Source organism: Chelonoidis abingdonii, chromosome 9 (assembly GCF_003597395.2).
Source record: "Chelonoidis abingdonii isolate Lonesome George chromosome 9, CheloAbing_2.0, whole genome shotgun sequence".
In the NCBI taxonomy this organism is placed as follows: Eukaryota; Metazoa; Chordata; order Testudines; family Testudinidae; genus Chelonoidis; species Chelonoidis abingdonii.
In genome coordinates, this window is record NC_133777.1 from 67,526,454 (window position 1) to 67,552,407 (window position 25,954).

General features: G+C 42.8%; 1 protein-coding gene across 1 annotated transcript in view; it reads left to right on the forward strand.

Moving 5' to 3' along the window:
- The window catches only part of PDE8A (phosphodiesterase 8A), a 193,869-nt gene that overhangs the window by 118,480 nt on the left and 49,435 nt on the right, over window positions 1-25,954 (forward strand). Inside the window, exons 2-8 of the mRNA XM_032790623.2 lie at window positions 7,278-7,334; window positions 11,588-11,778; window positions 13,271-13,327; window positions 16,751-16,808; window positions 18,424-18,512; window positions 18,769-18,847; window positions 21,520-21,657. Coding sequence (XP_032646514.1) covers window positions 7,278-7,334; window positions 11,588-11,778; window positions 13,271-13,327; window positions 16,751-16,808; window positions 18,424-18,512; window positions 18,769-18,847; window positions 21,520-21,657 — 669 coding nt within the window. The remainder of the gene's footprint in view (window positions 1-7,277; window positions 7,335-11,587; window positions 11,779-13,270; window positions 13,328-16,750; window positions 16,809-18,423; window positions 18,513-18,768; window positions 18,848-21,519; window positions 21,658-25,954) is intronic.

Genomic DNA, 25,954 nt, shown 5'->3' on the forward strand with positions numbered 1-25,954 from the left:
GGGGGTGGTTATGGTTTGTGTTATAACTCTGTTTGTGGTGTTTCTCCAATGGGATGCCGCATTGATTCCTTCCTTTATTAAAAAGATTTCGCTACACTCAGACTCCGTGCTTGCGAGAGGGGAAGTATTGCCTCCTAGAGGCGCCCAGGAGGGTATGGTATGTAAGTGTCCCAGGTCACTGGGTGGGGGCTCGAGCCAGTTATGCCTTGTGTTATTGAAACGGAACCCCTGGATACTGAACCTGGCCCTTGTTGCTGCCAACTCAGAGGGGCAGAAGGGTTACATTTAGAAAAAATCAGCCTACAGAAGTAATGTATTTGCTTCTCTTTAACATGAACACTGTTCGGTATTTAATAGCCAAAGGCTTTTTTTTCCAGCTGACTCTGCCTCTTTTGAGGGTTAGCTCTGTCCTCCAATTAGTAATGGCAACAGAGACATTTTAGACTAGGCCAGGATATGAGAAGTCTGGTAAATAGGAAACCTACGGCATGTAGGCACTTTTGATGTGTCCTACATTCTAACCAAGTAGTATATCACCATAACTAGCACACAGAATGAGCCTGCCATTTCTGCTCTTCTTTACTATAAGTATTCCATGAGCAAGTTCATATAAGGTTTTTCTCTCTGTAGGAATGAAAAAAACATGAGTCGGTCTTTCCTGTAGATTCTGCTCTGGCTGAGTTGTGAAGGATGAGTCATAGTAAGATGAAATCTGAAATGCTTTAATAGGTTACATCAGATCACCGTCTAGTTGGTTGAACTTTAATCAGAGCAGTCACAGTTGTTTGGGCTAGTCAGTTTTAAGCTTATTTTAGATGTGTTTGTTTACCAAACATTCACTTATCTGGGTAGAGCACTTGGAGCTAGGGTTACGGTTCCTGTGGGTAGGGCTTCCCGCCCTAGGGTTAGGGTTCCTATGGGTAGGGCTTCCCGCCCTAGGGTTGGAGTTCCTAAGGATAGGGCACTTGGAGCTAGGGTTACGGTTCTTAAGGGTAGGGCACTTGGAGCTCGGTTTAGGGTTCCTATGGGTAGGGCACCCCGCCCTAGGGTTAAGGTCCCTAAGGGTAGGGCACTTGGAGCTAGGGTCAGGGTTCCTATGGGTCGGACTTCCTGCACTAGGGTTAGGGTTCCTAAGGAACGGGCACTTGGAGCTAGGGCTAAGGTTCCTATGTGTAGGGCACTGCAAGCTAGGGTTACGGTTCCTGAAGGCAGGGCACTTGGAGCTAGGGTTAGGGTTCCTATGGCTAGAGCACCAAGCCCTCGGGTTAGGGTTCCTATGGGTAGGGCTTCCTGCCCTAGGATTATGATTCCTAAGGGTAAAACACTTGGAGCTAGGGTTAGCATTCCTATGGGTAGGGCACTTGGAGCTAGGGTTATTGTTCCTATGGGTACAGCACTTGGTGCTAGAGTTAGGGTTCCTTAGGGTAGGGCACTTGGAGCTAGGGTTAGGGTTCCTAAGGGTACAGCTTCCCGCCCTAGGGTTAGCATTCCTAAGGGTAGGGCACTTGGAGCTATGGTTAGGGTTCCTATAGGTAGAGCACTTGGAGCTAGGGTTAGGGTTCCTAAGGGTACAGCTTCCCGCCCTAGGGTTAGCATTCCTAAGGGTAGGGCACTTGGAGCTATGGTTAGGGTTCCTATAGGTAGAGCACTTGACGCTAGGGTTGGGTTCCTTATGGGCAGTGATGAGCTGACCGAAATATTAAATAACCGGTGCCTCCTCCTCATGCATGAGGAAGTCATGCCCCCCCCCCGGGACTGCTGCCCTATCCAACCCCCCACATTCCTTTACAGCCCCACCCCCAGATCGCTTCCCCATTCACCCCCCTTCCCTGTCCCCTACTTCCCCATCCAACCCTTGCTCCTTCCTGACTGCCCCCCCCGGGACCCTTTCCCCCATTCAATTCCCCTGTTCCCTGCTCTTTGACCGCCCTAACACTAATCCACCCCCCCAGCTCCCCTGTCCTCTATCCAATACCCCCTCCATGCTTCTTATCCCCTTACCACGCTGCCTGGAGATGGGGGCCGCTTGGCCGAGGTGGAGTTGGGGCGCCCAGCTGGCCAGGCCATAGCCGTGCTGCCCGGCTGGCCGCAGTCGGGACCGGGCCGGAGCTGCGCCACCCAGGGATGGGGTTGTGGGCCAGGCTGGAGCCGTGCAGCACCTGGAGGTCTCCTCACACCCCCACCCCCTACCCCAGCTCACCTGCGGGAAGCCACTGCTTCCTTTTCAGCTCTCCCAGGCTTCCCGCGTGAACAACTGATTCGTGGGAAGCGGGGGGGGGGGGGGGGAGGAGAAGCCTCGGGAGTGTTCAGGGGAGGAGACAGAGGTAGAGTGAGGTGAGCTAGGGCCGGGGGAAGGGCAGGGAGCTGCTGGGGCTTTTGTTAAATTTAAAAGCCCTTTTCGAACCAGTTGTCCCTCACGGGACAATCGGTTCTAAAAGGGCTTCTAAATTTAACAACTGGTTCCCGCGAACTGGTGGGAACCGGCTCCAGCTCACCACTACTTATCTCTGAATTATTTTCCCAGCAATTTAAGTGACATAACAATTTAAGGTCCAGATCTTGCAAACCCTCTGTAGCAAGCATAGTGCTTAGTAAGGCCCAGAGCTCTCAGTCTAGTTTCCACTAAAATCAATTGAAAGACTTCCACTGGTTTTAATGGGAATCAGATCACGATTTATTCCCCTTGACTTCACTTTGACTCCTCTTGTGCCCAGCCAGTTTGCCTATGTAGTGGGGACAGTCTAATCCATCTAGGTGTTTACATAGCCCCTGTTACCATAGTATGTGAACACCCAGAACCACCAGCCTTTCAGACTGGAGTGAGTAAAATGTAGGCCTCTGGTGGAGAGGGCTGCACCTTTGGAAGGATGATGCACAGTCAGAACTCAGCAATATTCGTCCCTCCTCACTCTACATCCAGGTTGGGCCCTGGCTCAAAGCTACAGTCTGGTCTCTAGGTGTGTTATTTTAAAATACTTAAATTCACAACCAGTTCACATTGGGTGTTCCAGACTCAGCTCTTGTCACATCCATAGATGCTTCGCCTGCTCATGAGATTAACGTATGTGGGTCCTTAGCAATATGTGTACAATTCCAAGGACTGCAGATAGCCTTATAATATCTTTGTTCTCCTTATATGATCTTGTAAAAAATGATTGTCCCTGCCTTGACATAGCTATTAGGATCATTAATCATAATAGTATAAAAATGTTCTGATCGCTCTTTTTAAAGCAGGATGAATGTAAAGGAAGAAATGACAAAACATACAGCTGGATAAAAGTGCATTTGTGCAATTGTTATACATGTAGGCTTGAGGGAAAGGGGGTTAATTATAGTTTTAGCTGTATTTTTAAAGTTTATTTAATCCAACCAGACTTCAGAGTTTCTGCTTTAGTGCTGCATTAAATCGTTGTTGAAGCCTTTACAGTGTCATGGTTGACACAGTACTTAACCAAAACTTTGATTCTTGAGACTGCCAGCTGCATAAGTAGTACTGAAATGATTAATCAGGTTATTTGAACAGATTTCAACCAGATTAAGAATTAACCAGACTGCACCAAAACTTTCCAGCTGAGATGCAGAAGAGGGTTTTTCTTCCACCTGGGACAGAAAGTTAACATGTAACAAGATAGTTTATCACGTGCAGGCGGTGTCTGTAAGTGGAGCTTAAATGTCATGTTGGCAAAAAAGTGTTTTGTAGACTCAGCTAACTCCCTGTTGGACAACTCTTGCTTGGTTTATTGCAGTGACTAGTCCCATTGTTCTCATGAAACTGTCTATGTGAGGAGAGTAAACAGGAATTCGTTCCATGCATGCCCATTTCAAAACTATGGTGAAATAGGACATAACTGATCATAGTTGATAGTGTCTACTAAAGGGAGGTTGTGGTCTGAAATAGTCAGGAGTTTCAGGTGAAGCTGAGGTGATGGATTGAGAGATCTGTATGGGAAAAACTGTGCAGGGCCTTCCAACACAGTTCTGACAGTGCCTGGCTCCAACCATCACTATTAGGACCCAATCCTGCTAAGTGCAGAGCACCTCCTGAGAGATGCTGGGCTTCTTTAACCCCTACAGACATCAACGGATGTTGAAGGTGCTTGATTCCATGCAGGATCAGACCGTTGATCTTTTAATGCTTCTATGAGCAAATGAAAGCAATAGTTGGCAGCAGTAATTGTATCTTACTGTTTAATATTAAAACTTGGCACTGGTTCTAAATACCTGTAAACTTTGGGAAAGTTCAGCTCTGGGTCTGAACCTTACAGCTCAAAGCCATTGTTAGTTAAAATTGAAAACACTTTCTGCTGGCAGCCTGAATGCACAAAAAAAAATCTTTCAAAATGTAATGTAAGGTATGGTTATGCTCAGAAAAGTGACTGTAAAAATGGCAACTCTTACTCTATCGATATTCTCCCTGTATATCCTCCAGGCATTTCTGCTGACTTTACTGATTAAAACCAAGTTGGTACTGCAGTTAACACCACAAAGCCAATAAAACCATGGCAGAGAGAGATGGATTTGCACCTGTCTCATGCATCATCAACTAAATTACCAGCTAATTTCTTAGTGCAAAATCCTTACATGGTGATGAGGTGAGAGGCAGAACAAAGCAGCTTGATTTTTTACATCCCATGAAGAATTTTCAGTGTTTGCAATGAGAAGAATCACCTTTGGGGAGTATTTAAAGTTACTAAATCTGATCTGGAAGCTATTGAGAAAGTAAATCTGGAACCCTCTCCATGTTGATTTTACAGTCACTGTTAGAGCCACACTTTAATAACGAAGGCATAAACTGTTCCTGGATTGTTTTCTCAGGTGTTACACTGGCATTTTCCTCACCTCATATTCCTTTCTCATTTAAATTTGTATTGGTGATTTCCAAATTGATAAACAAATAAGCTCACATGAAGTGCCTTAAGGGCTATGCAATGGAGCAGTAAGGTTATAGAGAGAAAAGAGCATGTAATTTTAAAAGGTTTTCATGTGGTATATGAGATGTAATGATGGTTCTTTAAAATTACTTATTGGAAAAATTCTAGACAGCAAAGGATTAAATCTGATCTTAAAGTGTGGTTTTACTCTGAAAAAACAACAATGTAAAAATGCCACCTCTGTACTCAACGGATCTGTTCCTGTGTGTATATGATCCCAAGTCCTCTTTGTTTACTACATTGCCAAAAATAAGTTTCTTCTGCTTTTTTACCCCAGTTAGCCCTGCAGCGCCTGCACAGCTAAGCGAGAACCAGCTGGATTTTAGTTGCCCTTTTTACATCAAGAGAATTCTTTACTAATTGTTTGTGTTCTATCTCTCAGGGTACATCAGCAGCAGCCCCCCCAAAAAACAAACAAACAAACAAAAACCAACCCTATGACAGTAATCTCAGAGCCTGGATTAACTGACTCGGGTTTGCACAGCAGAGCTAAAAATAGCTGTGTAGATGCTTGGGCTCCAGCTGGAGATGAGGCTCTGAAACCAGGGGTGATGGGCGAGGTCGGGTCATGGCTCCAGCCTGAGCCTGAACATCTACACTGCTGTTTTTAGTCCCTCAGTGAGAGCCTGGGTCAGTTGGCCCAGGCTCTGAGACTTGTTGCTGCTATGTTTTGGTTTTGCTGTGTTGATGCACCCTCAGAGACCAAAAATACAAAAGGCCAGATTTTTAAAGGTATTTAGGCCCTTAAAGATGCAGATAGGTGCATAAGCGCATCTGAAAATCCCGCTAGGCACCTATGTGCATCTTTAGGCACCTAAATACCTTTGAAAATCTAGCCCAAAGCCACTTAAGAGCCATTCCATTTACTCCTGTTCCCATCTTCAGGCAATAATGCCTAATAGTCTGTGGTATCAAAAACAGTTAGTTGGTGGAGCTAGTAAGAGCAGCAGACACACCCGATCATCATTACTTGTAATAGTGCAAGAGAAGGAAAGATCCTAGCCTGACTCTCAGATCCCAAGCTAAATTTGCACTTAGAAAAAGACTCTTTTCATATGTAATTTGTGTACGCTCGATATGAACACACAATGAACATGGCACACCACAATGACATTTTACAATCACTTTTCAGAGTAGAAGTGCATTTTAAACATACATGCCTTTAAATGCTTATCTCAGAGCTCTACAGTCTTCAGGTTCTGAGGGCTCTCATGGTCTCCATCAGCATGGCCTTGGGAAATAATGCATCAGAGCATACTTTGGGAAATGAAGTGTGCTTGTTTATTTGTACAGCTTTCAAGCACTCATCATTATGTAGTGAAATCCATTACTGATAAGGTTTCTAAAGCAGAGTGTGACAGGGCACACCGCTAGTCTGGCACCTCCTCATGGCTACTCTGGGGATTAGCTCATCAGGTTGATGCCCCTTTGCCAGAGTCGTACACCATCACGCCATCTCTCTCTCAAATCTGCAGCTACTCTTTCATCCCAGGAAGCACAGCGTCCTCTTCGTGACTCAGCCCTCTGGCAGGTCACTCAGCATTTTCCCCCCTTCTGGGATGTATCAAAGTCTTTCCTTCAGCAGCCCTATGCAGTATTCCCATTCACTGCCTCAACCCAGCAGTTCTGGGCTTTACTCTCCCAGCCCTCATTGCTCCTTCCCTGGACTGCTTCCTACCACTCATTTCCCCCCAACTTTCACTGGGTGAACTAGCTCCAAACCTTGCTCCCTGTACCCAAGGAGTGATTGCCCTTTCCCAGCAGCCCTTGTCTGTTGCCAGCTTCCTGGCTTTATAGGCCCTGCCTATTCCTGCTCAGCTGAGCCTGCTTTCTATCAATTCCCTGCCTTCTGGCTCTCCCTCCAGGTGCAGTCTGTGCAGTTAATTGGCCTGCCTGGTCTTCTTAACCCCTTCCAGTCCTGTGTAGGGTGGACACCCCTCACCTAGTTCCATACTTTTACCTTTCTTTTGTGAATTAAATGCTTATTTACATTTTTAAAAGAAAGCTATTTCTGAACATTTGCCTGTGTGGTGGAACCGCTTAAGTGATACTGAGAATACAGAAAAATAATGGGCTGTCTAGCATACTTACAGGACTAATACATAACGTTATGTTTGAAATAACAGTGGGAAAGTGACTGTAACCTGCTCGTTGATTTGTAACCTTATTGTTGCATTGAATAGGAATTTTTAAAAGCAACACAAAACCCTCATAGATAGACGAGCTGATAATGATAGCAATATATTTGTGACCCAGTGGTAAATAGGAGAGCTCTTCTTTTAGAGAGCTGCTTTTCCTTCCTTCGTGAGCAGGTATGTATTTATAAAATTCTCTTCTGTTTTGTAGGCAGCAGTGACAGATGTGCAGTTTGGCCCTATGAGACTCCACCAAGATCAACTTCAGGTAACACTTTAGGAAATACTGAAATTAAGGTGAAGTTTCATGATCATCACACTGCATTTGTCCTGTAATTTACAGTATGCACATTGATGTTCAAATAAATATTTCACAGCTCAAACTAAAGACCAAATTTTCAGCAGGGCAATGTTTGTGATTGGATCCATTGTGTGTGCACAACCCTTCCCCAGGGCATTTTGGCATGCCAGGCAACAAGCATGTTATCTAAAAGATACAGCACTTTGTAAGTTTTCCCATCCTAAAATAAATCCCCACCCTATTTCCAGTCTCTCTCCCTTGCTTCTCTCAATGTATTGAACATGATATCTACAACTATTTCCCATAGTTTGCTCTCCACTTCTACCAGTATTCCAGTCCAATCTGGTTCTCACCCACTACACTTCACTCTACTGAAACTGCTCTGAACAAGGTTGCTCTTTAATGATCCAGATGGACAAATCTCAGACCCTCTGCTCCATCCTCATCCTCTTTGAGCTTTCGGCAGCCCTTGACACTGTTGAGCATAGCCTCCTTCCTGAAGCCTCATCCTCTCTCAGCTTGTGCAACTCCATCCTCCCTTGGTTCTGCTCCTACCGCTCTGGTTGTTCCATCAGTACCTCTCTTGGTGAATCCACCTCTTCACCCCCTCACCCTTTCCAGGAGTATCCCATAGTGGTCTATCAATGCTCCACTCATCTTCTCCCTCTGCACCCCATCTATAAGTAATATCCATTCACACGGTATCAGCTTATACTTAATAATATGGCAAAGACTGAACTCCTCTTCCCAAATCCTTCCTACTCCCTAGTTTCTCTGTCACGGTTGACAACGCCACAGTTCTCCTTGTAACTGAGGCCTATAACCTGGTGTCATCCTGGAGTCCACTACCTCTCTTGCTGCACAGATTCATTCATAGATTCATTCGTAGCTCATAAGGCCAGAAAGGACCACTGTGATCATCTAATCTGACCTCTTGCATAACACAGGCCTCTTATAGGACTTCCCTATATTAATTCCTCTTTGAATGAGATCATCTCTTCCCTGTATTAATTCCTCTTTAAATGAGATCATTGCTTTTAGAAAAAAAAATCCAATCCTTACTGAAAAATTTCCAGTGATGGGCAATCCACCACAGCCTTGGTTAATTACCCTCATTTTTAAAATGTACACCTTATTTCAAGGTTGAATTTTTTGAGCTTCAATTTACAGCCATTGATCCTGTTGTATTTTTATCTTCAAGACTGAAGAGCCCTCCATTATTAAATTTATTTTTCCCGTGTACGTACTTATAGACTTTGATCAAGTCCCCCTTAACCTATCTTGGATAAGTCTTGTTCTTCCATCCTTTAATCATTGCCATGGCTGTTCTCTAAAACTCTCCAGTATTCCTTGAACTATTACTCCAGAACTCGACACGTTATTCCAGTACTGGTCACACCAGTGCCAAATACAGAGGTAGCAGTAGAGAGGTTACATTACTGGATATTCCCCTGTTTTTATACATCCAATGGATCACAATAGCTGTTTTGGCCACATCATTGCAATGGGAGCTCATGTTCAATTGATTAGCCATATAGCCATCATGGAGTCTGAAAAAGACTTGTGGGTCACCACTTTCCAGGATAGAGTCCCCCATCCTGTAAGTATTACCTGCATTCTTAGTTCGTAGATGTATAGATGTACATTTAGCTGTATTAAAAGACATATTATTTGTTTGGGTCCCTCTTACTAAGTGATCCAGATTGCTCAGTAACAGTGACCTGTCCTCTTCATTATTCACCACTCCCTCAATCTGTGTATATCTGCAGTTTTTATCAGTAGTGATGTTATGGTTTCTTCCAGAGTCATTGATAAATATGTTAGAGTGTGGGGCCAAAAAGTGCTTCCTTTGAGACCCCACTAGAAATACACGCTCTCGATAATGATTCTCCATTTCTGATAACATTTTGATTCTATCTGTTAGCTAGTTTTTAATTCATTTAATGTGTGTCATCGTAGTTTCTTAATTAAAATGCTGTGTGGTATGAAATCAAATGCCTTACAGATGTCCAAATATATTACATCAACACTATTACCTTTATCAATCCAACTAATAATCTCACCAGAAAAAGATATCCAGTTAGTTTGACGTGATCTGTTTTCCATAAACTCATACTAATTGGCAATAATTATATTACCCTCCTTTAATTCTTTATTGACCAAGTCCTATATCAGCTGTTCTATTATTTTTCACAGGATCAGTGTCAGGCTGACAGAAATACTGGCCAGGTTGTCCCATTGACTTCTTTTAAATATTGGCACTACATTAACTTTCTTCCAGTCCCCTGCAACTTCCTCACTGTTTCAAGCCTTATTGCAAATCTGCATTAATGCCATCTCTTTTAAAACACTTGGATGCAAGTTAGCTGGACCTGCAGATTTTAAAATGTCTAATGTTCAGTAGCTGCTGTTTAGCATCCTCCCTAGTTACAGTTGGACTGGAGAGTATTTCGTCGTCATATGACTGAATACATCATCCTGCTTTTGCCCCAAACGAGAGCAGAAATATTTCTTGCACACGTCCATCTTTTCTCCATTATTGTTGACAATTCTACCATTTCCACTTAGTGATGGTTCAGTAAATCAAGCCTCATAATACCCATGGGAGGTAGCGAAGTATTATTATCCCCATTTTACAGATAGGGATACTGAGGTACAGAGCGGTTAAATGACTTCAAATCTATTGCAGAGCCAGGACTACAACCCAGATCTGCTGATTGCTGTTTTGTGCTTTTGCTACAAAATGATCCTTTCTTTCTTAAGATTGTTATAAATTAACTTCACTAAAAATAGCCCAAACTATTACATGTTTTTACAGAGAGTTTAGCATAAACTACTATTCGTTGCTATAAAAGGAATCTGAGCTAAATGAACACAAAGTCCTTCACTCTTACAAAAATATGCACTACATGTAAATGTTAAAATTTATTGATAGACATTCCACCAACCGGGTCCAAAGTGTAGTTACCACTGGAGTTCTTAAAATAGCCCAGAAGTATAAAGTTCGGCAGGATGTGGTGTGAGTTACAGAAGCTATACATTATTGTTTGACCACAGTATACATATCTTACTGTAGTTTGATTAAATTACTGAAAGTTTTGGTGTTGTGTGACAGTGACTTTATTGCCCTTCTTCCAAAAATGGACACACACACTGTATTATCTGAAAAAGCAGCATTAATTAAAGGCCCATATTCTATCTGCAAACAGCCCAAATCAAGCCTCTTCCTCACTCCCTACACAGTGTCATCCTGATGCAAAGCCTATTGCAGTCAGTGGCAATTTTTCTGTAGATTTTAATGACCTTTGGATCCGGCCCTCTTCAACTTCTATAGCACCTTCCATCGTGGTTCTCCGAATACCATACAAACATGAAGGAATTAAGCCTCCCTCCACCCCTATGAAGTGGGTAAGCATTATTATCCCCATTTCAACGAAAAAAGAAACTGAAGCACACAGACACTAAGCTTGCCAAAAGTTACAGCGCGAGTTTGTGACCAAGCCAACCCTAGGTCCCAGAATTCTTGACTCTAAGATTTTTATTTTAACCACAGCACACTCCCTCTGGAATAAATTGCAAGGCAGACTCTGCCTAGGAGTCATAGCTGGGGCAAACTGCATGCACAGGAATACCGCCCTTGACCTCAGAACCCCATGAGCTCATCAGGACTCCCATAGTTCTTGCTAGTCACAATATTACAGGGGAGTCAGGATGAGATGGAAGGCCCAGCACCTTTTCCATCATGCCACTGCAGCGTCTGTGCAGATTTCCCCACAAATTCTTTAGTCTGTCATTCCAGCAGTGTTAGCAAGTGGACATCCTGTACGAAGGCCCAGTCCAGCAAAGCCCTTAAGCATGTGCCTGGGACTGCTCACATGCTTGCAGTGACACCCCTTTTAAGTGCTTTGCTGGAATGGGGTCAAAGCTAGCAAAATGAATGAAAGTTACTTGTATGTCCATACAAGGACATATCACAGACTATTTCTATGATAAACCATATGTTTATTGTTATTACACACACTGTATTCTAGTTTTAATAGTGTCCCCATTAAAATATTCCTTGGCTCTATCAAAAACAGTCTTATTAAATACTGTATGTAAATCTTGTAAGTAGACTTCACTAAAGTTTTCATAAAGTGGCTTAGGACTTGTAGAAATAGCAGCTGTATTGTATATTTAAAGATCTTTTAAACATGATTCACTCTGTTTCTTTGACTCAGGTACTCTTAGTGTTTGCCAAAGAAGATAACCAGAGTAATGGGTTCTGTTGGGCCTGTGAGAAGGCTGGCTTTCGGTGTAATATTGCTAGGACACCTGAATCTGCACTAGAATGTTTTCTGGATAAACAGCATGAAATTATCATTATCGACCATAGACATTCCAGATATTTTGATGCAGAAGCTCTGTGCAGGTAAGTTCCATAACAATGGAACTTAAAAACTAGTATTTTTATTGTAAAGGAATAGATGGAAACTCAGAATGTGATTATAGGCAGGAAGAATGTATAAAGTTATAGTGAATCTGTTGCCACAAATTTGTCATTTATGTATTAGCTTTTTGATAAAAATCTAGAAATGTGCAAAAAGCAATGAGACCTGAGGGGTGTACACAATTGTTTTGTCATTTGCAAGGTAATAAACAACTGCTGAGACTTTATTGCCAAAGTGAGGCTGAAGTGCTGGACTTTCAAACACTTAGACCCACAGTTGCATGCCTAATTTGTAAACAGAAATCTGGGAATTCCATACATAAATTCATTTAATTAGCTATTTATATGCATAGGTGCTGAAACTAGGGATGCTGGGGGTGCTGCCACACCCCTTGGCTTAAAGTAGTTTCCATTATATACCAGGTTTACAGTTTGATTCAATGGCTCTCGGCACCCCCCTCTAAAAATTGTCCCAGCACCTCTGTTTGTATGCTCAATTTCTTGAAATTTCCCGTGCAACTGCATGTGCAAATGAGGCAACATTTTGTGTGCACAGTTGCACACCTACAGTGTTTGTAAATCTGACCTGAAATACATAATCTTTCTCAAAAGCCTTGTACATATTACAAATTTACTCCAAAACAACCCCCACAAACTACTATAGCACATGAATAAGGGGGAAAATATTCTTTCATAGCTCTTCAAGGACTGAAAATGCAGCAGTGTCTTGTTTCACAGACTTTCTAGAGAAATACTCCCTATGTCTAGACTAAATAACTGATAGGGATGGGGGTTCTGGGGTCAGAGTTCTGACAGCGGGTGAGTGTGGTGGGGTCAGGGCATTGGGACAAAGGCTTTACTCCTTGTTAAAATAAAGGAATTAGTTTAAGATCTGTCAGGAGAAGCAGGGGCAGCTCCAGGCCCCAGCACGCCAAGTGAAGCTCCGGAACCAGCGGACCCTCCGCAGGCAAACCGCCGGAGGCAGCCTGCCTGCTGTGCTTGGGGCAGCAAAATGCCTAGAGCCGCCCCTGGGAGAAGGCAGGAGAGCATTGGTGTTCCCCTGTTAAATTTCCACCACTCAATTCTTGAGCAGAGTAAAATGCTCGTTAACTGATCGAGGACAAGTCTGGAACATGCATAACTTGCATGTTACGGCTTCTTTTGGAATGGAGCATTGTGAATGTAGTGTCAATATGGGCTTCATGTCATTTTGTGAGGGGATGATATTTGCTATTCCCTCACCGGGTTTGGCTAAAATCTAGACTAATCTACAATTTGCATCTTGTTCTTTCCACAGACACTCATAAACTGTTAAACATAGTCTTCTTTTGTAATTATCAAACAAGCTGGGGACTCACTTTGGTTTTGGTTTTTTAGAATTAAGCATTTAAGAGAGGGATTTTCTAAAGACAGTGTAGGATTTATTAAAGGTGAACTGCAGAAATGTTAAGTGATCATGTTTCTTTATTTTAAGGTCTATCAGAACAACTAAAGCCTCAGCAAATACAGTCATAATTGGTGTAGTACGAAGGTAAATTGCAAATATTATTTTCCAGTGTAAACAATCAAATGAATATGAATCTAATCATTGCAAAGGCAAATACTAGAATAATAGCTCTAAATTAGAACACCTTATTGTGTTGGTGACACTGTACTTTTACTGTGCTGTGTTCACCATCCTCTGCTGTAGGAGAGGTGTAGCCTTGCCTTTTGATTTCTCCATTTTACCAGATATTTTCCCCCCATCACTGAATCTTTTAAGAACATGATTTGACCAAAAAACATAGCATTGTATGCCATGCTGGGGAGCCTTCTCAAGACTGGATGTTTTAGCACTCATGGAAGACCCTCCTTGAAGCTATCAGTATCCCTCGATACAGAACTGCACAGTAGGTGTGTCACCTCTCATCCCTTCTCCATGCCCTCTTTGAGTGGATGCTTTGTTCGCTGCTGTCTAAGGAGACCATTTGTCCCAGTTTGCCAGGATTGCCCCTGTATCGAAGTCCTGTCCTGCTAGTCTTGCTTGTTCTCCTGAAACTAGTTTTGTTGCTGTTTCAGTGAAAGCCTCGGGGAGGGTTGTCCAGCCACCTTTACCAACCCCCTGTTCTAGTCTCTCTAATTCCTTCTCTCTCCACTACAGATCCAGCTCTGTTAGTATTCCTTACCTTTCTGCTGAAGTCAGGCCCAATGGCTGCCTCTGTCCTGGCCTAATGAGTCACCCCCCACTCAGTCAGTCTTGATCTTGGCTTCCTCCTCCTCTTTTTCTCTTGTTTGATTCTGCTGCACTGTGTTTGGAGTACAGTCTTAGCAGAAAGAAGCATTGGCCAAAAGAAAAATAAGCTGGCAGGTGGCACTTTAGGCCAGGGCAAAGGAAGCTGCTGGCAAATCTTATGACTAGGTCATATCCACAGCCACGACAGCCCTTAAAGCTGGATTGGCTTTTATGAGAGTGATTCATCACAGAAGATTAGGGTTGGAAGGGACCTCAGAAGGTCATCTAGTCCAACCCCCTGCTCAAAGCAGGAACAATCCCCAGACAGATTTTTACCCCTGTTCTCTAAATGGTCCCCTCAAGGATTGAACTTACAACCCTGGGTTTAGTAGACCGAATGCTCAAACCACTGAGCTATCCGTCCACCTGCCTTTTTTTAAAGGGGAAAAAAGAAAATGAGGGAGGGAGAGAGGAAACAGCAGCTCAAGAGCTTCTTGTCCTTCCCTCCCCCAAAAAAGAATATGGCACACCCTTAGTACTGCAGGCCAGCTGTTCATTAGTAAGGTAGGACTAATTTGAACCTGGCTTACTAAATCATAGCCATGGTAGGAAGTTACTCAAGGGGTTTTTCTGCAGTTACTTAATTTTTTTTTTTTAAAAACCTCAGACTGTGAATGATGTGATAAGGATAAATGCTCTTCAGGAGACGATCTCATTAACTTGAGCTCTCCAGCCTTTCAGACCACTCAGTGTCCCAGCCTGGTGTAAAAGGCTAAGAAATAAATTTTCATTGCCCTGGGGGCATGTCTACAATGCAGTAAGAAGTGTGGCTGCAACTCAGGTGGGCATACCCATGCTAGCTTTAATCTAGGAAGCCCAGCTAAAACTAGCAGGGACAATGCGGCAGCCTGGACCCTTGCACAGACTATCAATGCAAGTACGTATCCAGGGTGCGGGACGGGCTTATACAGACCACGCTCAAGCCTGTACTGCCATGTCTTCACTGCTATTTTTAGCCATGCTAGCTAGATGAAAGCAAGCCTGGGTATGCCTTCCCAAGCTACAGCACACCTCCCATTGCAGCGTAGACATGCCACAGGACCAATTTTCTGCTGAATAGTACATTATACTACTATGTCTTCACTGACCAAAAATAAAGGTGTGTTTTTACCATGGGATAACTAACACACGTTAGTTATCCCACCAGAAGAACTTGGCAAGTCAAGGCACTGTACTTTTAGCTCAAGGTAAATAAAGTGAACCAACCGCAGGCAGAGGGTATAGTGCTGACCTCACCTAGCAACCTGACAGTAAACACAAATGTCTTGTGTCTATTTAGGATTTTACTGGGAGCTAACGATCATGTGTCAATTATCTTACTGTAGAAAAAACACTTTTGTGCCAATGAAGACAAAGCCGGTGTTAGCTAATGCTTTGCAGAGGTTCTTCTGTTGTGCATAGGATCATTTCTCTCAAAGCAGGTTCCAATAGTTCATTTAGTTTTCTTGCCAGTACCTTTCTCTTATTTCTTCGTACTCCTGGGAGGCAGCATTATCAAGTAGTTAGAACAGGCAGGGCTGGTGCAAGGATATTTCGCGCTCTAGGCGAAACTTCCACCTTGCGCCCTCCCCCCCAGCCCTGCAGCGCCCCCCTGCAGCTGCTCCCCACCCCACCTGCAGCAGCTCCCCACCCCAGCTCACCTCCACTCCACCTTCTCCCCTGAGCACACCAGCGCCGCTCCACTTCTCCTGCCTCCCAGGCTTGCATGGCTCTTCTCTGAACCCTCTCCAATTTATCAACATCCTTCTTGAATTGTGGGCACCAGAACTAGGCATATTATTCCAGAAGCTCTCTCACTGAGACCTAAGATACCTAGATCTGTTCTCTGCGCTGCCACTGACTTTGTCTGACCTTGGGCAAAGTCCCTTAATTTAGCTATGCTGTTTCCCCATCTATAAAATAGAGATAATCATACCCACTTAGAGTGCCCTGAGGTTTTCAAATCAGAAGAACTATTTAAATGCAAGCTATTATGTCATCTGCTTCACCAGCCTCCATTACCTCTGATATACTTTTAAACCACACCTAAAACAATTGCCATTCCTCCAACTTCCTGTATCCCAAGATATACACATACTTTTTAAATATTGAAAGATTATATGGCCAAGATTTTCAAAAATAATGGGTGATTTTGGTGCCTCTTTTTATGAGTGTCCACCTTGTCACACTTTAAAGAGTTCTGATACTCAGAAAGTGCTGAGCCCCCGACTTTGGAAAACCAGGCCCTACTGAATGTCCCAAGTTAGATATCAAGATTTGAGGCACCCAAAATCTCTAGTCACTTTTGAAACTAGTTGGCTATGTCAACTTTCAAGTTTACCATATTTTCCATAGCCAAGGATAGCAACAACAGTAAAGAGTCGAGCATAGAAAAACATAGATTAGTCAAGCGACTTCTGAAGTCTGTTGGCTTGAAGCACTGATTTTTGTGTTGCAAAAAAGTTAGGGAGGCTACATGAAAATGGAAATGATAATTTTGACGTAACATTTACTGAAAATTAAACTTAACATTCAAGATGATTATCAAAGCACAAGAAGTGTGTTTCATTTACAATAACAAAATTGTAATGCTTGGCTACATAGTGTGTGTTTTAGGCCTCAGTCCTGATAAAGATTCTTTTGTGGCACCAAGACTGAATCAGCAAAAGAGGCATTTCTGACTTTGTCATTCTGTTTTGAAAGACATAGTGATCGGGAGGAGTCCTCAATATTGCCACTGATTGCAGCAGGCTTCACAAGGGTACGTATGTATTGTCAACCCCTGGATCGTTCTGTAATGTGTGTAATGATGTAATATGAGAAGCTGTGTTGCATTTTGGTTGTCAGTGGTCTGGGTGGTCAGTAGTCCAGTCTGCAAAGCCTCACCTTCTGTAGTCCATTGTTCTATATTGTCTCCTTCTGAGCTAGCATATCCCAATGGAAACAGAAACATGACTACTTTAGAGATCATCCTATCTATCAGAGACTCTTTGTATGCTTATTTTAAAAGAAATTTAAAAGCATTAAACTTCTTTTCATAAGTATATATGGGCCAGACTGACCCATTAGTAGCCATACTGTAGCAGCGCTGGGAAGTAGCTTGTAGTGAACAATAGAACATCCTCTGGGGAATTTATGCTATCAAATACAAATTCTCACCTGTAAATGGGCTTCAGACATTATCAGGTGCTATTATCTATTGTCTAGAGTCATCTGGAATGCATTACACTGAATCCGTTCCCTGGCAACTATCCCAATTAAGCAGGCTTGGTGCTTATTAGTGTGTCAGTTAGGTGGATTCTTCAGTACATTAAGCTGACAATGGAACAAAAAGTGCATAATTTATAGTGAGACGAATGGTGCATGTTCACTAGTTTGTTTACTACTCTGTCATAGCGCATTTGCATCCCTCTCCTTATTTGTAGTTAGACCTCAGTGCTGCAAATGCTAAAGGATGGGAGTAATTTTATTCATTGGAGTAGATCCAGTGACTTCAGAGGGACTACTCAGATGAGTAAAGTTAGGCAGAATGCTTAAGTATTTTCAGGATTACGGGCTTGACAGCCTTGGCATTATCTAGAACCCATTCCTGCAATTCTTACTCCTGATCAACTCCTCTTGAAGTCCATAGCACTTTAGCATGTACGAAGATCCAAAGGGCTTGTCTACACTTGGACGTTGTTTCTGATTAAGGTAGGGGATGTATTTCAGCTGTTCCTGAATAACTCCATGCATGGATAGGCTTATTCTGGAACAAGAGTTCCTTATACCTGTTTAGTTTAACCCACTTTGGTTAAGTTAAATAGGAAGATGGCACTTTTACTACAGAATATGTGTCCACACATAGAGTTATCTGGGAACAGTTAATCAGGAACAGATTAATGAACAGGAAAATGAATACACGCTAGACAAGGGCTAATATTTTGTCATGTAATAGTCAAAAAAAAAAAAAAAAAAGCATTGTTTCTGTCCATGAAATTTTGACCTGGAAAGCTATACACCGTGTAAAATTAGTGTTGAAATTTGACTTTTTTGATTAATAATATGATTTAATTGTTGTTTAAACTAAACAGCACAAAGACAAATCATTTTAATAGAAATTAGTTTGATCCTATTTATTGACGTTGTTGATAGTCACGTTGACACAGCATGCTCTTTTTATCTTGTTGTTACACTTTATTTTCTATTGCTTTTTTCAAAATGTAACACCTGGAGGAAATGCACCAGCCTGATGAAGTTTCTAGAGCTCTTTACTTGTGGATGTGTTCATTTTATGCATTCCTGATGTCATTCATAATTTATTTTTTCTTTGAAACAGCATATCTTTATTGACAGAAAAGTCAACCGCTGAAATATTTCTAACTTTTCGTTTACAGAGATATGTAGAAAATTCCAATATCATGGCCTGTTACAATGAGCTAATTCAGCTGGAATTTGGAGAAGTGCGGGCACAATTTAAACTAAGGTAATTTTACCAATTACAAGAAAACATGAGCAATAAAAAAGGTCAAATTTATTCTCATCCAAAAAAGAATATTTCTTTTTACTGTATGGATGCTCACTGTAGAATGTTAGTTTGCCAAATTAGTATGTCCCTATTAATCTCTAAAGCACAAACTCCTGCCAGAATTTGTGTTTTTTCTGTTGTATGATATTTTATATATACCTGAAGAGACAAGTAAATTAAATCTAATCTATTGGGGTTTTTTTCTGTCTACAAGGGCTTGTAATTCAATATTTACAGCACTCGAGAAAAGTCAAGAAGCCATTGAGATCACAAGTGAAGATCATGTAATACAGGTTTGTTCTCCTTATTTTTGTTAGCATAAAATATTGTTCTGTGGATTCACTAAATTTTATTTCATCCACAATTATATGTACTCTTTCTTTAAAAGAAGGTCAAGCATCTGACCTAATAGTTCTGAACAGATGAGTCAAATTCAGCTGTCATGTACAATTTCCTCAGTTTAAAATATCCTGTATAAACCAAGTCCTTTAAAAAAAAAAATAAAAGTAATCTTTGAGGTTATGTTGCAGATCTGGCCCTCAGTCTTTCTGTAATGCTCATTTCATATGTTGCTGATAACTGCTGGTGAACACAGCCATGGTTTTATAAACTTTCTTTTCCTAGAGTGTTGCAAATTAATTTAATTTTTCTTTAAAACCTAGCTGCAAGCGAAGCTAATTCCAAGTGCAGACAAGGCCCCTGAGTGTAAGTTTTAGTCAAGTTTTAGCAAATGTCCACAAATGACTAGAATAAAATCACAAAACTCGTTTCCTTGAAGCTCACTGTCCTTGAAGACTTGAATCCATCCTTCTGTACACACTGGGGCTCAAACCAGTTTAAGGAACAGAATTTACACTAAATTTGAACACAACCCAGTTAACTTGGCTTCTGTGATGGTATGGCCAGCTAATGTAAATGAAACCAAATCATATTGTAACTCTGTTTAAACAAGATTAGAATACTTTTTTTTAAAAATGTGGTGATGAAGTTGTTTGTTCCATCTACACTCACTTGCTAAACTGATTTAGAGACTGACTTGGTTGGAATCATATTTTTGAATATGGTTCCCCATTCCCAAACTAAAGTCAGCACAGACAACACCTAGCTCTCCACTCTTGAAAGGCTAATACACTAATCCAGCTGTATGGATGAACTTTATTGTAAGTCAGAGGTGGCTAAACTTACTGACCGTCTGAGCGACATGTGACAGTCTTCAGAGCCGGGATGCGTCTGCTGGAGCTCGTGGCTTCAGCCCCGCTCCTAGTGAAGCTGTGAGCCCCGGCAGCCTGAAGCCCCAAGACACCCATCCCAACCCACTGGTCAGAAAGCACCCTGTGGGAGGGAGATGTGGAGGGTCACATTCTCTCTTCCTCCTTTCTCCCCCTCCCCAAATTTTTGCTAGGGTTTGCTGGCCCTGCTCTGTCACATGGTGCTGCTGGGCTCCATCCCTGCATGGCAGCTGCTGGAGCCGGCAAGTTGGGAGCTGCAGCCATGGGGAGAAGCAGCGGCAAAAACTGGGAGCTGCAGGGAGAGCCACTACTTTTGCCTCTCCGCACAGAGCTAAACCAGTCACCCCACCTTGCAGCTTCCAGCTATTTTCCGCTGCCTCTCCACACAGAGCTAACACCTGGGAACTGCAGGGAGGCGGCTGCTGAGGGTAAGAGGGGATGGGTGCCTGGGGAGACATGACTCAAGCTGTTGAATGGGGCCAAACCTTTAAATTGTGCCTCCACCATCCCCCATCATCAAGCACCAGTTGTCACTGGCAAAAGCTCCTAGCCCCAGCACCTGCAGGGCAGGAGCCCCAAGCTCCCCTCCGCCCCCAGCCTAGTAGACAGAAAATTGGAGCAAGGGGCTCCACGAGCTGCACTTTAACTGTAAAAGAGCCATATGAGGCTCGTGAGCTGCTGTTTGGCCACCCTGTTATAAGTGAACAGTTTAAATTTAAACCCCCTTTCATTAAATGTGCATATGAGTTGAGTCCTCTTGGCACAGAGCTTGATCCATGGAAGTCACACAAAATGATTGTGCATCATCTTCTGCTTCAGAGTTACAGAGGCCAGAATTTGGCCCCAGGCTGTCTGAATACACCTTTTTTTGGCCAAACTCTGTCCTCCACAGAAGTCCCTAAATACACTGGTTCTGCAGCCTCTTTATTGCTCCACCGCAGTGCACAGAGGAGAATTTTGTGGATGAGGAAAGACCAGTAAATCTCTACGCCACAGAGGTACTGTGGGGATAAATATATTAAAGACCCTGAGGCATGCAAGTACTATGATCATGGGAGCCACATAAATACCTATGATAGGTAGAGAAGAGTGAGTGAATGATCACAGGTCTAAACCCCTGTATAGGCAGCATAGAATTGAAGTGGCAGTGCAACCCTCAGTTTATGGATAACGATTCCCGCCTCCCAGCACTCTTAGATTCCCCTTCACACAGCCCATTTTCTTGAGCTTTGTGGGGGGCCCAGAGACGACCCCCCCCCCCTTCCCCAGTCCTTGACTGTTTCATACAGAAAAAACAGAATTTAGCAACATTACTGTTTAATACTCCTCTGCCCTACAAAATCTCTCCATCCTGTTTGTGACTTTCACAACACTGAAATTAGCTTCAGTTTGAAGACTGAAAGGATTCATTTTTCAAGAGTATTTGTTATCTGTAATAACTCCTTAGAAATGCAAAACTATGTTATATTTCATAACAAAATATATTTCCCTCTCTCTCTGCTCATGTGTGCACACAAGCTTGTTTTGTAAGAGCACCAGGCTTCTGGAATGGATTTTTGTTTTGTTGTACTGAAAAATATGGAAGTGTATATTTTTATTAATAATACATACAAAGACTTTTATCTCAGCTTAGTAAACATACCACTAGGTTTAACAAGGTAGATCAAAATGTAGGTCTGTCTTGACTTTCTTCCTTTAAGTATTGTGTTTTAATGAGCTTTGGTTTTATTTCACAGTATGTAAATCCTGCATTTGAAACAGCGATGGGCTATCAAATAGGTGAATTAATAGGAAAGGAATTAACTGAAGTGCCTATAAATGAAAAAAAAGCTGATTTCCTAGATACTATTAATTCCTGCATAAAGATAGGAAAGGTAAGTAGCAGTATATCATTACATTCCATGATATTATTACATACTACCTGTATGAGTGATAATTGTCCATGTGTAAAATACAACATGGACTTTACAGGCATGTAACATGCATTGTTTGCTTACTCATACAAATAATCTCATTGAAGTCAATGAGACTAACTGTGACATGCAGGATTTGGTACATAACATTACTAACCTGGGGTCCAATTCTCTTCCCACTGAAATCAATTACATTCATCTTATTGACTTCAGTGGGAGCAGATTTAGCCGAGTCCTCTCAGCTGCGATAATTGTGGGCTCAATCGTGCAAGGTACAGAGGAGAGGCATGTACTCCTCAACTCCCATTGGTACTTTGCTGCACTGGGTCTTGTCGTGCTGCTTCTCACTGTAGTTTCTATTTTATCCGGATTGAAAACCAATCTTGTGGGATCTCGCTCTCATTGTTGTAACTCCAAACACTGTAAATTATGGGTCTGAGGATGTGGACAACCTTACTGATGCTCAAGAAATGAATCCCACATGATTCAAATCTTCTCATCCAATTTGTGTGTGTGTGCATGCACATGTGTGCCCATGCGCCCCTTCATTGTATCCCATTTTTGGTATGCTTAATAATGGTGAAAAGCAATTAAAAGAAATCTCTGAGATCAATAAATATTCTATGTTGGTGGGAAAATTTTTATCAGTGGTAAAAAAAAATGTTGACATTGTCAGAACATAAAGCTGTGTAATTTATAGTGTGAGAACATGATACGATGGAGTAATACATTTCTAGAATGGGAACTGAGCTGAATTTAAAGAGGTTTGGGTCTCATCAAGAATGACATTTTCCTTTTTGTAAAGGTTACTTTCAGTTAAGTTGCATGGAAAAGTAAGAGAGTAAAACACACGCCTGTGTTGTTGCTATGTAGCATGTGTTACATGTATGTGTATTATTCACTTTACATATGTAGGGCATATGCTGCATGCACCAAAAGGTGCGGAAATCTAAAAGGGAGGTAGAGAATAGGGAAAATAAGGTAGCTTGATATGAAAGAGCAACTTGTCCAGTGGCAAGTAGAAGAGAACAGAACCACACTGCAGTTTCAACATGAAGCATTGTAGCTGATTAGCAAGCTCAGAATTTAGAAGCCTCAGGAGAGAGGCATGTAATTGCTATCACCCTAAAGAGACATGTCAGCTTTCAACTGCCAGGCCCTTTTCTCCAACAAGAGGTAATTCTCTAATGACTAAGGAACTCTATAGTGGATTTCCATTAGAAATACTTATTGCATCAAGGAAGTGCAGGGGAGTCAGATGGTTTCAAAGTGCGGATATGGAGGTTGATAACAGAGTTTTTGCCGACTGCCGCATAGCACTGTGGTGTTCCTTTGACTCTGTTATTGTTGTGGCATTATGCGAGTATGCATCCTAGTATGTCTTGGACCTGAGATTTGCATCTTGACAGCAAAGCATAAATACCTTCTGAGGTCAGTGAAAAGATATGTCATGGTACCCTGTCTAAGGAGACACTGATCATGGTGGTAACATGAAGAATTTTCTGAATCAGCTGCATTTGCAACGATGTGCCATGGCATATCCACAAGGCTGAGTCAGGGTAGCTAATTGGGTCACACTGGCTGTCTGCTGGGAAATACCACATTATTGACAGTGTGGTGAGATGTTAAAATTAATTACTAGTGTTATGTACATCTAGGTAGTGATGCATCAAGGCACCAACACTAAGGCCAGGTCTACACTGCGACTTTAAATCGGTTTAATGGCCGATATACCGATTTAACGCTGTATCCGTTCACACAACGTCGTCATTAATATCGAGTTAAACGGCTCCTTAAATCGATTTCGGAACTCCTCCCAAACGAGAGGAGTAGCGCTAAAATCGGATAGGATAACTCGGGCATTCAGGTTCGCGTGGACGGGAAATCGACGTTTTGGCCTCCGGCGGCATCCAGAGTGCTGCAGTGACCGCTCTGACAGCAATCTGAACTCGGGATGCAGCGTGCAGGTAACAGGAAAAGCCCGCGAACTTTGGATTGCATTTCCTGCTTGCCCAGCGTGGAGCTCTGATCAGCACGGCTGGCGATCAGTCTGGAAATCCAAAAAGAGCTTCAGCATGGACCGTACGGGAGATACTAGGTCTGATCGTGTATGGGAGACAAATTCTGGTGTATCCAGCTCCGTTACAGAACACAAAACGCCCAAAGCGGTGAATAAAAACTGCAGGATACACAGCGCTGCGTGACAAGCGTAACGGGAAGCCAGAGACTCAAATGGACGCTCATGAAGGGAGGAGGGGGTACTGAGGATCAGCTTATCCACAGTCCACAGCAGTCTATGAAATTATTTGCATTATTGCGAGCTCCCAATGCTTGTAGGGTCAACACAGTGTCTGGCTGTGGTTAGGAACAGCTCCTCAGTTTATTCCCCTCCACAACGTGAAAAAAAAAAGGGTAAGAATACATTCCTTGACACTTTCTATGTCACCCTATGTGTACTGAATGCTGCTAGTAGACGGGACGCTACAGCACTGAGGAGCAGTATCCGCTCCTCCTCTGTGTGGTAGACAGTTCTGCAGGACTGCCCACCATCCAGGAGAACCGCCTAACTGCTTAACATCGAGAGGCACATTGCTACCGCTAGCAGTAGATAGGACAGAACGGCTAATAACAACTTAATCATTGAAACTGGGGCTCAAAATTTTGCAATCACATTTGGATTGACTCGCTGGAATGAGTCAATTCCTCCCTTATGTATCTAAAATAGAGTCCATTCTGCCTGACTGTCATAGCCCGGGGGGCTGCCTCCAAGTGCCTCCCCCCCGACATCATTTTCTCTCACTAACAAGTCTCTGTTTCTTATTCTGGTATTCTAATACTTCATGAACAACGGGGGAGGGGAATGACACGTAGCCAGAAGGTTGAGGAGGAGGAAAGCAAACGGGTGCGCTTCTTGCAGGGCAACCCCTGTGAATACTGACACGGGAGCACCTGTGCCTCTCTGATACACTGATCTCTGTACACTTGCCTATTATTCTAGGGCAGGACAGTGCACCACTGACCGCTCTGTCGCCCAATCCGAACTCGGATCGGAGTGCCGGTAAACAGGGAATCCCCGAGAGCTTACAGTGACATTTCTGCTTTCACGTGTCCAGCTCTGATCTACCACGGGTGGCGATGCAGTTCAATGCAAAAGTATCCCTTGCATTGAACTTACGGGAGATAGCAGATGTTATCGCTGTATGGTGAGACAAATCTCTTTTATCAGAGCTCCGTTAAGAACAGGAAATGCAAGCCTTTGAAAAATAAACTACAGGATACACACGGTGCGTGAAAACAGTAACGGGAAGCCAGACATCTCAAACGGATGGTCATGGAGGAGGAGGGAGGGTAATGAGGACTACAGCTACCAGTCTCCACACGGTCTCGAAAAATATTTGCATTTTGCTGCGTGCCCCATGTCTCAGCGTAATACACGTGTCTTGCGTGGTTCACGAACAGTCGTCAGTTTTTTCCCCCTCCAGCACGTAAAAAAAAGTGAAATAATAATTCCTTGAGTACTGTAAATGTCACCCTCTGTGTACTGAATGCTGCTGGCAGACGCGATGCTGTCGCGGTGAAGACAGTATCCGCTCCTCGCCCCTCCCCAGGTAGACTGCGCCATGATTGCTCCTGGCTGAGTGTGGCCGGGGGCTCCGGGGTTGAAATAATGAATGACCCCTTTTTCTGACAGTGAATGGTTACAGAAGCCTTTTGATACTGTCTTCATCTTATCACTGGGCTGAGTTTCATCAAACCTCCTCTCCTTGCGTGTAAGAAAAAGATTCTGAACTGCAATGCTGTCATTAGCCAATGGTGGCTCCTCCCCCATCACAGTCTCGTGATTCTCTCTTAGGTAACTACTCTGGTTGTTATTTTTTTTTTTTTCTTCTTTTTTTTTCTATCTATTTTGTGCTAATTTTCTTTCATTTCTTTCATCTTACATTTGTTTTTTTCATGTTTTTTGTCCGATTTTACATGTGTGTTTGGGTTGGACTGCTTGTGGGTTAGCCCAGGTATGTGTGGACAGCAACCGGTTTGCTGAGTACTTTTGCTCAGCGGCTCTCCTCCTGTAATAGCGGTGATGCGGAAGCAGCCTGCGCTGTGCTACCACTGATTTTTAATACACTGTATCCATTCCTGGTCCTGGATCTTTGACTCTATTTTTTATTAACCGTAAAGGGGCAGATATTGGATTCCAGTCCCAAGTTGATGTTAATCTCCACATTTTCCTTTCAAAAATTTATTCACAGGGTTATTT